The following is a 12,208-nucleotide window of genomic DNA, read 5'->3' on the forward strand; positions in this document are numbered from 1 at the left end:
GTGTAGTCGTGGAGCATCCTACTGTTCAAAAAAGCGCAACGCATGATATCACTGAGGCACAGGCAGAGGTAATTCGTGGATACCGCATAGTATCCGCAGTCCTATGGACACTGACTATGTCCCTACTGAGGATAAATGAGAAAAAAAATATTGTCATTAGTGGCGACGTATAACAATCCTACTAATATTATAAATGCGTTTGGATGTCTGGATGTTTGTTACTCTTTCACTCAAAAACTACTGAACGGATTTTGTTGAAACTTTACAGTATTATTGTTTATAAACCAGATTAACATAATTATAGGCTATAATTTATGACGATATGTGACAAATAAATTTCAATAAATAAATAAGACGTGTCTAAAAAGCGCAATCTATCGTTATTGGTTAAAATCTACAACGCTGGACAAACTACTGTTTTTGACGTTCGTAAATATTCATGCGGGGGAAGCCGTGAAACGCCATCTATCAACATGATAAAATATCAAACAACAGATTTTACGAACTAAGGAGTAAAACGAGGTTCATGCACGATGACATTTGTGTCAATATTTGTGTACGTCCCCACAAAAATACATCCCAATTATGCCTAAATTGGGATGTATTTTTCTAATTTGTTATAAGTTGTGAGAAAGCCTGTAGCTACAACTGGGAAAATATGTGTCACCACTGGTGACAATCGATATTATTTATGCCATTTATCCTCAGTGGTGACAAAGCTAGTGTCGACAACCGAGAATAGACGCCAGTTGCGAGGTGATCATAGGTCCCAAGGGGAAATGTACGTGTACGTGCACCACGAGAGGTGGAAACCAAAAGGTAGAGGCTTGAGGATCTAGGCCCTAGAGTGCTGAAGGGTACGCCTGGCCGTCAGCCAAATTTTACGTCGCACCATAGAGGCAAAAAAAATCTCTTACCATTAAAATTCAAATTTTTTTCTGCTGAACAAAGGCTGTATAAAATATTCTCAAAATAGTAAAAAACCTTTGATAATTTACTATTTGATAAAGAATTTACGTATTTATTATTGATTAGGACTAATGTATACCATTATTTATAATTATGGAGTCGGTGTTGGAAGATTTGAAGATTTTATAGTTTCCTTGAGCTGTCACTTGACAGCCTGGCACACTTTTACGATGGTGGATCAAAGTATTTTGGTTTGACTATAGAGCGTGAGAACACGCACACAGTCATAATTATTTTAGTGTGAATAAAACTAGCATCGAAATTACCTAAACTTGACATGCCACGCTAGACGTAAACGCTCTTAATGAAAAAGCGCAAAACCTCAGACACCCCAACTTATTTTTATTACAAAAGAATTATGTAAATTATTAAAATTAATTTTCGCGGATTATTTACGAAGATATTCACTCATTTTTTTTTTCGCCCCGCGCACTTGTTATCTCTTTTTACGCATTTCTGGAAACTGCGTATTGACCTTTCACACGCTGATTGCAAGGCATGCACGGTTAGTAGTTAACTCAACATTCACCTCTGATAATAGAGTTAAGTAACGATTAAAATTAAAATATTTTTTTAGATAAAATTTGACCCTAATTTTTTATTAGTGGAATCGATTCTACTCTCGATTCCGAAAAAAATAATTTCAGGTTTTGCGCTTTTTCATTAACACGTGTATACGTGTGACTTGTGAAACAAATACGCTGACTAAACCACGACCTTTCCCATCCGTTATTGAAACAAACGTGCACAAATTCTGCTTTCGTTTATAAACAATTGATTTACTGTTCATAAGAATAAGTTATCCGTGCGTTTCACTTAGTTTATTGAATACCAACGTGCCGACAACACATCATGAAGATCGTACTCCTTTCGGTAGTATTGCTGTCTACAGCAGCAGTCCCCACGAAGCCAAAGTTTACGTGCGAGAAGATGAAAGTGTCCATCTGCCGTGACATCGGGTACAACATCACAGCTTTACCCAACTACGCTGGACTTGTAGACCAAAAGGACGCGGAGTTCGAACTCCACGATATGAACCCAATCATCAGATCCAAATGCTCGGACCACGTAAGACTGTTCATGTGTGCTGCTTACCTGCCCATGTGTATCCCAGGCGTGGACCGCGTGGGCCCCTGCCGTGGGCTCTGCCTGCGAGTTAAGAAAGGCTGCTTCGACCACATGCAGAGGCTGGGGTACCCCTGGCCAAGGGAACTGGAATGCGATAATTTTCAACATGAAAATGATTACGAGCAACCATGTATCATGTCCAATGCTATTTAAGTAATTAGTTTAAGTAGATCTTGTTTATGATGAATTAAATATTTGTTGATGTGTTGTTTGTTTTTTTATAATACTCCTACGTCCTACCTACCTACACTATTTTAGAAATTTATTAGTATAATTATTTTTTAGATAAGTAGATAAATAACATAGTAAAAGTTTAACAGTATTTTTTAATGGAAGTACATAGGTAACAATTAATTATATCCTAAAAACATAAATCTAAACTTAAGTACTATCAGCGCTATCACTGTAATCTAAAAATCGATACTGGATAAAAATGTAGCGACATAAAGCGCGTCACCCGTGAAGTGAGGATTACGATAAGGCGCGATAACGAGCGCGAGGACAGCGCGCCTAACGAGCGCATTCGGGCGCCGAGCCACAACGAGCGGCGAGCGCCCTGCGACCACGCTCATCATTTCTCCCTTTCCCGCGGCCACAGTGTTGCGCATACCTGCGGACCTTTTTTTGTTTACGCGAGCTCCCCCCGCGGCGGGCGCACGCTCCGACTCAACACAACGTCTTGAGGCGCGCCTCGGTACGCATGCTCGCGTCGCGGCCGACCGTCGGCGCTCGCGCGTAAACACGCTCGACTACAATGAATCCTTTCATCTGATCGCCGGATATCGTTTCCAAGATGAACCGCTTCGCCGCGATCCTCGTGACTGTGACCCTCGTGACCGGTGCCGCCGCGGAGGCCTCTGTGCGGACATGTGAACCCATCAAAGTGGCTATGTGCAAGAATATCGGATACAATCAGACCGGAATGCCGAACCTGGCGAGGCACACTCTCCAGGCGGACGCCGATGTGACTTTGCAGACCTTCAGTCCCCTCGTCCAGTACGGCTGCTCGTCCCAGCTGGACCTGTTTCTGTGTACGGTTTACGTGCCGATGTGCACGGACAAGGTGGCCCTGCCGATAGGCCCGTGCCGAGGCTTATGCGAGAGCGTATACGAGAGGTGCTACCCGGTCCTCAGCGAGTTCGGCTTCCCGTGGCCCGCGGAGCTGGACTGCTCCCTGTTCCCGGCCGAGAACAACCACGAGCACATGTGCATGGAGGGCCCGGGCGAGCGGGCCGCTCCCGTGGGCACGGTGACCCTCGACGCGGCCAACGCCGCCGGGAGGGGTGCTTGCCGACGGCTCATCAAGCCGAACAGCTGGGTTTGGGTCCGGGGCTCAGGACGATGCGCACAGTTCTGCGAAGCCGAAGTGCTGTGGGAGGCCGGGGAGAGAAGAGCGGCCGAGGTGTGGCTGGCGACGTGGGCCGCGCTGAGCTTCGCGTGCACGCTGGCGGCCGTGGGCGCGCAGCTGGCGTGCGGCGAGCGCGGCGGCGCCGGGGAGCGGGCGCTGGTGCTGGTGGCGCTGTGCCGGTGCGCGGCGGCGGCGGGCTGGGGCGTGCGCGCGGCGGCCGGCCGCAGCGCCGCCGGCTGCGCCAAGGACTCCACCACCCCGACCAGAATGCTGCTCGCTCACGACGGCCTGGCCAACCCCAATTGCGCTGTCGTCTTCCTCCTGCTGTACTACTTCGGGCTGGCGGCGTCCGTTTGGTGAGTGATTTGCTATTTATTTTCTTGTTATTCAAAATGCGAAATAAACGACTTATTTTATGACCGTATTGCAAAAACTAGGTTCTTATTTTTAGTTTATCGCTGTGTAAACGCTTGTTTCCAGTGCAATGATCATAAACTTCGCAGCTTTACGATCTACAATTTTTATTGGCATCCCAAAAAGCTTTATGTTGCAAAATTTTTGTGAAATTGAAAATCAACATTGAAAAAAATTGCAGTATACACACGTTTGACAATTGACACCTCCGAGCGCACCGACACAATAGTTTTTCTGGCTTTGTGCTCGGATCACCGATACCTGCTTCTTTTGTCGCGGCTCGTCCGAGGTTTAACTTTGTCGCCGATCAATTATGTTTTGTCACTTGTCGGGTACCTACGTTTTCCAATTTGTCCTCGGATTTGTTACTTACACAATGAGTGCCTAGTACAAAAAGATTTCAAAGAATTGTGAGATGAAAGCACATTCTAGTTGATGAAGAAAGTTCCTTTTAGGATTGTCATACAAATCGTGGTAATTAGCATTGTTTCTAGTCAGCCTGGAGAGCGGGCACAAAGGCTGGCGACCGCGAGCGGCCACAAATTCCTCTGACCGGCTACCGAGTATTGTTTGCTCGGTAATAAGTTATGCTTTGAAACGGTTTAGAACAGTAACTAATCGTACGAGCCATAATTCTATTTCTGACGTACTAACTGTATTATCAGTTAGTTTACTTAAAGTAGGTAATTCAACAGGCTTATGACAGTAAATAAAACATAAATAAAGATTTTAAACCTAAAAGAATATGCAACATCATTATCATTATAACATTTTCAGATAATTGCGACAATATCGTTTTAGTTCCTCATATTCACAGTAACTTTTAAGCTCAACAAGTTATCAAAGCACCGTTCTCTATTTCTTAAAACGGACAGTATAAATCAGAGTTGTTCCTCGAAAAACTGTTTCGTAAAAGATTAGAAGAAGGTCGGGCCATAAAGCAAAACGAATTGGGAAATAAAATAAACGAGGCCCAATAAATCACGGGCTAGGCGACGGAGCCGACGACGACGCGCCGTGGGATGCGCCCGCGCACTTCATTTAAATACCGCGCTATTTATACGCGCTATTCATTAAAACTCATTGATGACTATACTTTATCAATAAAAATACCTACCTGCCTAACTGCCTATACATACACGTCTAAAATATGCGCAACATCAGCAAATATTTTTTGTAACATAGGTACAAGTCTCACTAATGTTTCTATGAAACTTATCATCATTAATTACACCGAGTGACAGTTTTTACTGCATAGGAAATGAGTTACGGCGTACACAAAAAATGTAATACGAAGCAGCTGTAAAACTTCACGTGGTTGTAACGAAATACATGTTGTTGATGGGATACGAGAAAAACTTGCCCTCCGAGTGCTTGGGAGGCTTAAACGGATTTAGGCTAAAAGGAGCTTTATTACTATGCAATAAAAGTGCTATCTACTGGTTGCGTTTTGAAGTTTAGGAATCTTTGAGTCAAGGGAAGAGCTGTAAAAAGTTGCAGTCTCGCATTTCTACATAAATATTGGCTTAACGATGTCGAAAAAGCTATCGAATGATATCGGCGTGTAAAAAATATTGACGAACACATTATTCCTATGCAGATGTTACAGTCAAAACTTATAATTAAAGTTGTGTGAACTTAGACATATTTACCTAACTGTATTTCCTTAAATAGTGTTAGGTAATATACCATAGAATAGTACTCGTAATATAAGGCAATTAAATTTATTAAGTACAATTTTTAATATACTAATACTTTTACGCTTAAAACTTAATTAACTGATTGATTAAATGTCGCAATAATGAGTAATTAATTAAAACTTGCATTGCTCATGTTCAACCACGTATGTATTTAGGTGATTAGTTAAGTATTATACTTGTTGAATCACATTTCTTCGCCAGAATGAAAATAATAAATTAATCGCCTGAGTTATAACAACGTGCTATTCGAGTTATTTCAAACGCAGATACTTTGCACGATACTGACGAATTAAAGAAGACATTTCTCGAAATTATATCACACCCGAGAGATTTCTTTACATTCCACGCATTGTCAGCGAATTAATTGTTTCAACCGGTTTAACCGCAGCCAAAACATTCGGAGTAACATTGTGGATCATTAACCCATATATGCCCAGAGGCACGAAAACGACCCAATGGTACATGTTCTCTTGCGATGCCAATTACAAAAAAACTGTACGTTTGTTTTCTGTTTTAGCGCTATAAATATAATGTTGAAAGAACTTCCTAATGAAATTTAACAGTTACTAAGTTCGTACGCAGCCACTTTTTTTAGAATTTGAAATTGAATTTCACTGATTTTTTTGTTGTTGAAATTAGTGCACTCAGTCTTACAAAAATCTAAATATTCTTTTATGTATTCTGTTTTAAACGATTATTGCGATTGAAATATTGAAATGAATATATTTCCAAGGTAAGTAACTAAGAAGTGTTATGAAAATATAAATATGTGCTTTGTTATTTTTTGCAAAAGTTCTGTTGGTCGAAAACGACCGCATGGGCATATATTGGACCAGAATGTAAATTTTCATAGTATAAAGTATTTAAAATAAAAGTCGTGTTTATTACACAATTAGTTTATAATTTCATCAAATTATAGCAAATAGTGTAAAATAATGTTATTTGGTTAATTTAGGACCTTGAATAATTACACAGTTAGTACAATTTAGGCACGAAATTCTGCAAAACACTTGTTTGTTTTTGCATAAAGCACAATTCCTACGATTCTGACTGGTGAGGATCAAATGCTCAACACCATACAGCCTTTTAGAGGTATATTAGAGGGCACTGGGCGTGTTGAAGGTCCAGGCTGAGTTCGAAGAGATCCATTTGTAAGAAGCGAATTTCTAGTAATTTACCTTCGAAACTTCAAAGTGTCTACAGATGCTCCAAGGGATCTCGCTATTATGGCAAAGTTATTGATGGGAAGGAAAAAAATGATTCTAATGTTTTTGACATGGTTGATTGATGTCACCGTCAATAACAACTCTGGAGTTTCGAAGGTCATTGCTAGAAATTTGCTTCCAAAATATAGATATCCTTGAACTCAGCCTGGACCTTCAACATGCCCAGTGCCGTCTAATATACCACTAAGTGTAAGGCGATATGGTGCTGAGCATTTGATTGATCCTCACCGGTCAGATTCGTAGAAAATGTGCAGTATGCAAACACATAACTGTGAAGAAATGCAGCAAGTGTAGTGTAAATCTCCATGACAAATGTTTTGCGGCCTAAATTGTACTAACTGTATTATTATTAAAGTTCCTAAATAAATCAAATATGATTATTATACACTATTTGCTATATTCTGTTCAAATTTGTAAACTAATTATATAATAAATACGACTATTATTTGAAAATACTTTATACTATGAACACCTACATTCTAGTCCCATATATGCCCAGGCGGTCGTTTTCGACCGACTGAAAAAAAAATAGTTCCAAATCCTGAAATCCAAAAACTCATCTTGGTTCATGATTATGGGCCTAAATAGAGTAAATATGCCAATATACATAAAAATCTGGGACCTAAATAGTTCTGGGCATATATGGGTTAAAATTGTCTTTAAATCAAGTGAGTAATTAAACCTCACAATTTAGCATGAAATTATTTAGTTCAATTAGAGGGACGCTTTGCCTAGTTAGTGCTCATGTGAAAAGCCACGTTGATTGAACCATTGAAAGCTCTTAACGTCGGTTCGATTACTACCCGCCATTGAAGGAGCCGAACACAATTATGTTGTTCAAAATCTGCATTTTACTCCACTTAAGTGGAGAGGTCTGACAACATGACTGACGTTCGGAGAACATTCTGATTATTTATATCGCAGGCATGTTTTGTACATGGCATTCGATATACGAGGTATTTGATCGCCATTGCTTATAGAAACTATCGGCGGACGCATTAAAAACGCCATTATCCCTAACGGCAGTAGAAACACGACATAAAAACTAAAATAGCGCGCTCGATCCTAACAGAGGCTATAACTATTCATGTTCTGCCTACGAATGGACGTTCTCTGAAGTTTTTATTTTTGTCTCGAATCGCAGAGATTTTTATGAAGGTGATTAAACTTTTAATCGCCTCTTACGATCCTTCCTTTATTATATTCATCAACGAGCTTATCGGACAGCACCCAATTAGTTTTATTCGCGGCCATATATCCTTAGGCACTAAACAGGAAGACCGTACGTATTCTCCGCGTTGAGCAGTAAATTCGGCTTTATGACTAACGATACGAATATCATAGAAAGCCAGATTTGTTACAAAACAGACTCGTTATGATAATTTTGAATGGATTTATGTTTGTCGGCTTCTTTGATAGTGACCCTCTCTGACAGACATTAATACTGCTGATTAATATCGAATGTGTCGTGTGTGTCGTTTGTATTCTGTGAAGCATTGTGGTGTACAGTTATCAAATGTTATCAGATCACTCGAGAGCAATAACTCATCGTTTCAATTAGACAATAATTCACTTATTATTACGCCGCTTATGGGAGGAGGTAGATCGGTATCTCCAAATGAGTATCTTCGGTCCATTCATGATCAATTAATCTTTGTATTGGCGGAAATGGACGATATTTTTATGTTAAACGTTTCTAGGTAGAGTCATACAAAGTAGCTCGGGCCGTGCGCTAGTAATTACGGTGGACGCTGCCTCCAAACAATAGTTGCAGCGGTGCGCCCGCGTCGCACCAGTTACAAAACTCGCAGCATCAATTACAGGCAGTTATCGCGTTTTATTGACACATGAAAGAGGCCGGTTAATTGTTTACAAGGAACGTGTAGGGCCGCGCCCGCGCTGCTAGCATTAACATAATAACAGATCGGTGTGCACGGAACTAGTTGAGCGCATATTGTGGTCGCCGCGTAATGAGAAACGTCAAATTGGTTTTGTGGGCATGCGCAAGCGCTGCGTCGAGCAGCCCGTTACGATTGGTACACACAGATATTTGTTATTCAAATAATTTCGACTCGAGATATGTTAAATTGTTTGTTGTTAACAAGATAAACAGCACCTACCCCTACCTCGCACTATTTGAATCTGTTTTAATTTGTGTGCGGTAGAGAGAGACTTTATACATCATATCTAGTTAGTATCCAAGACTCATTTGTTCAGATATTGAAAATGAAATAGAAGCTAAATATCATACAATATTTTAATGCTATGATTTATATCGGTGGTGCGGTTGTGTGTTCTAATCCTTACAGCCAACGCACAATCGTTTAAGAATTTCATCTTCGGGTTTTGTTTTATAATAATGCCATTCGTAAATAACAGTAATTTTATTTTAGTCGTAGAACGTTGGATGGGTCGTAAAGTCTCCGTACGAGATCCAACTGTTGGCGTTTAGAACAATTTATATAACACATTGTAATTTATGCGTTACTACAATCATAACAGTTTCTGTACGTTTTATTGCGGCTTTTTTACTGAGCCGTTGACAGCGATATCCGGGTTTTTGACCTAACTACTGTGTTTTTGGAATCTCGTTCTTTCTCAACGCTCCACAATTTATTATAATTTTGGGTTCCATAATCGAACATCATATTCCGATCGTTTCAAAGAAAAATAATGTCTAACCACAGTCTGAGTCATGACTAGAGTTCAAACGTTCGAAATCGGTCGGAGGGTTAAGTCCATTATCTCTGCTCGATCGAAAAGTCTTTATGCAATTGAAACTTGCGATTGAAAGTCGAAGATAGTACTACTGCTTTGCAGATTCTCGCACTTCGATATAGCCGTGGTACAAAACATTTCTTGCATTTGCCTGGCCGGCACAACACTAATTCGACGAAGTACCAACAATAATTGGTCGCGTCGTAATTTCCTAGTTACCGTTCAGATGCGAGGTGTATAATCTCGGCGGGTTCATAATTTCTTGTTTATTTAAAATTTTCTTGCCGCTGCCGATGTAATCTCAACACGACCGGCCCGCCTCGAGACCGGCATACTTGTTAATAGGGCTGCCGCGAGCCAAGAGTTTATCGACATTATTTATATCACACCTTGGAAATAAAGCTCCACAGATCTGGAAATGATTTGAAAAGTGAGCACACATTTGAGCCATTTTCGGTCTAAGTTCTCGAATTACAAATAACACTGTACGTCTACGTGAAGCTCGTAACACGTAGCATCACGTAGCATGCTACACTACGACAACTACGACTCGTGTAGCACGCTACGTTTTGCATTACGTTTCTTGCAATACTTTTTATACTTACCGACTCTACAAACCCACGTAGCTGGTATAAAATAGTACAGTAATGAATTATTAAATATTTAATCAAGAAATAATTAATTTAAATAGGCTCATTAACTTGTCGGCGCTCTTTCTGAATAAGTAGGTATCGAGTAAATATTAAATTCATGCTGGTTGATCATACCGGCACTTTTTGAAAACCCATAAACGATAGCAAAAACAAAAACGAAAGAATCCATTAACTCCGCGAGGCAATTAACGAAACGTTGCTTGTTGTGACTCGGCTTTTATTTTTCTATCAATCACCGAAGCCTATTACGTTTCGGCTTGTTTCAATATCGATAAAAGCTAACAACACGGCACTAAAATCCGAAGATTCGATGCTGCGCCCGCGCTGTAATTGGGATGCTAATCAGATGCTGAGCTGTTTGCGTCTTTGTCTTTCACGGGGTAGAGTTTGTTTTGTGTCTCGTTCGCACGCCAGCAAGTCTGCGCTGGAGGTGGCGGGTCTTCAATCATGTGGCAATAAGCGAGAGAGGCGATCCCCCGCGGCCGAGTCCGCCTGATATGTAATAACCGTAGTTTGCGCTGGCAGAATAATTTTCATTTTTAACAACGTGTACACACCCAGCGAACTTGTGTTAAGGATTCAAGGGCTTGAATCGCCTGGAATTTGATGAGTTTGCAAATACATTGAGGTGCAATATCTATACGATGAGATATGATGGAATAAATGCTACGTGCATAGAAATTGTTGCGATAAAAGTAGAGAATTGTGAGACGGTGGAGTCAAAGACTTTGGATGATTGAAAGCTTTTGGGATACAATGATAGATCGAAGATGTAGAAAGACCAGACCAGGCAATATCTACACCAAGCTTTGGAAGACTCAAGTAAGATTTGATTATGAAACCACCATTTAAGGTATAGACTGAGATCCATCTAATATTACAATATACTGCTGTAATTTTCTTACATACCAAAGTAAATGCTTACTTAGTGAACTAATACTCCTAGAATTAATTAGAGATATCCTAATGGGAAGTAGCGAGTTATTCCCAATACAAGTGTCTCTGACTACTTACCGGGAAGACTCGGTAATAACTATGTATACAAGTATTTTGGAAATAAATGAATTTTTATTTTTATTTTATCTAACAATCCAGACTGATCCACGTCTCCCAATAACGTTCGATATTCTTCTTCGGGTCACGACTGGTGTATGTATTCTCGGTCGTGTTTGCCCGGCGACCACAAAGGAGTCGCGGCGCGTATCGCGCGCGGGATCGCGGCGGCGCGGGCGCACCGCGATGGTATCGCCGATCCTCATTATTGGAACACGCTTTGTTGGACTCAAATAGTATACTCGGAATTGTTGGGAACATCTAGATTGAAAAAATAAGACGAGATGCAGCATGGGGGCTTGTTTTGATCGGTTTTGGTTTAGCGACTAGACGTGTAGCGAAGTATTTGGTATAGTCTCTAGATATAATAAAATTTTTGAACTTACTCGTACGTATAAATTCTTACTACTTCAGAGAGTATCAGAATAGTGGCTGGACTATTCTAGATATGCTTTCATTTAATTTAAGTTCATTATGTTTATTTTGATGATGTGGGAGTCATCTTAGAAGGAAAACAACCCATCGAGATTTTGGAAAACGATTTGCCCACTTTCAGCACTTCTTAGAGGTATTGCTTTTTAAAGCATCTTCTTGGTAATTGGCCGTTGTGTTCCTAAAAATAATAAAAGCCTTAAAAATATCGATTTAAATAAATTTCCTCTGAAGTCGAGCCCATAAATCCGTCGTTACTTTGTGGGGAAATCAGGATTCCGCGCTCGCGCAGCCTCCACAACAATGCGGCTTGTTAGGGCTGCGCGATGTACGCCGCGATACCGCACGCTGCTGCGAACTGATCGCATCGCCGAATAAACTAGCCCTGCAACTGGATACAGGATTTGCACACTTTCTAAGAGCTTATATTTATTTAAAACTGGAATGAACCATGATAAAATGTAAAAATAAACTATGCATCCTCAAAAGCTTTCGAACCTTTATACTGTTCTTCTTTCCCTAACCACTTTGCTTACAGAACTACAGGAGTATCTCTAATCTTTTTCT

At 40.5% G+C, this 12,208-nt stretch overlaps 1 protein-coding gene across 1 annotated transcript in view; it reads left to right on the plus strand.

Moving 5' to 3' along the window:
- The first annotated feature begins 2,477 nt into the window (after window positions 1–2,477).
- The window catches only part of fz4 (frizzled 4), a 47,141-nt gene continuing 37,410 nt past the window's right edge, over window positions 2,478–12,208 (plus strand). The window contains exon 1 of the mRNA XM_028306287.1: window positions 2,478–3,801. Coding sequence (XP_028162088.1) covers window positions 2,891–3,801 — 911 coding nt within the window. The 5' untranslated portion in view covers window positions 2,478–2,890. The remainder of the gene's footprint in view (window positions 3,802–12,208) is intronic.

Source organism: Ostrinia furnacalis, unplaced genomic scaffold (assembly GCF_004193835.3).
Source record: "Ostrinia furnacalis isolate ACB-3 unplaced genomic scaffold, ASM419383v2 OfSCF1913, whole genome shotgun sequence".
In the NCBI taxonomy this organism is placed as follows: Eukaryota; Metazoa; Arthropoda; class Insecta; order Lepidoptera; family Crambidae; genus Ostrinia; species Ostrinia furnacalis.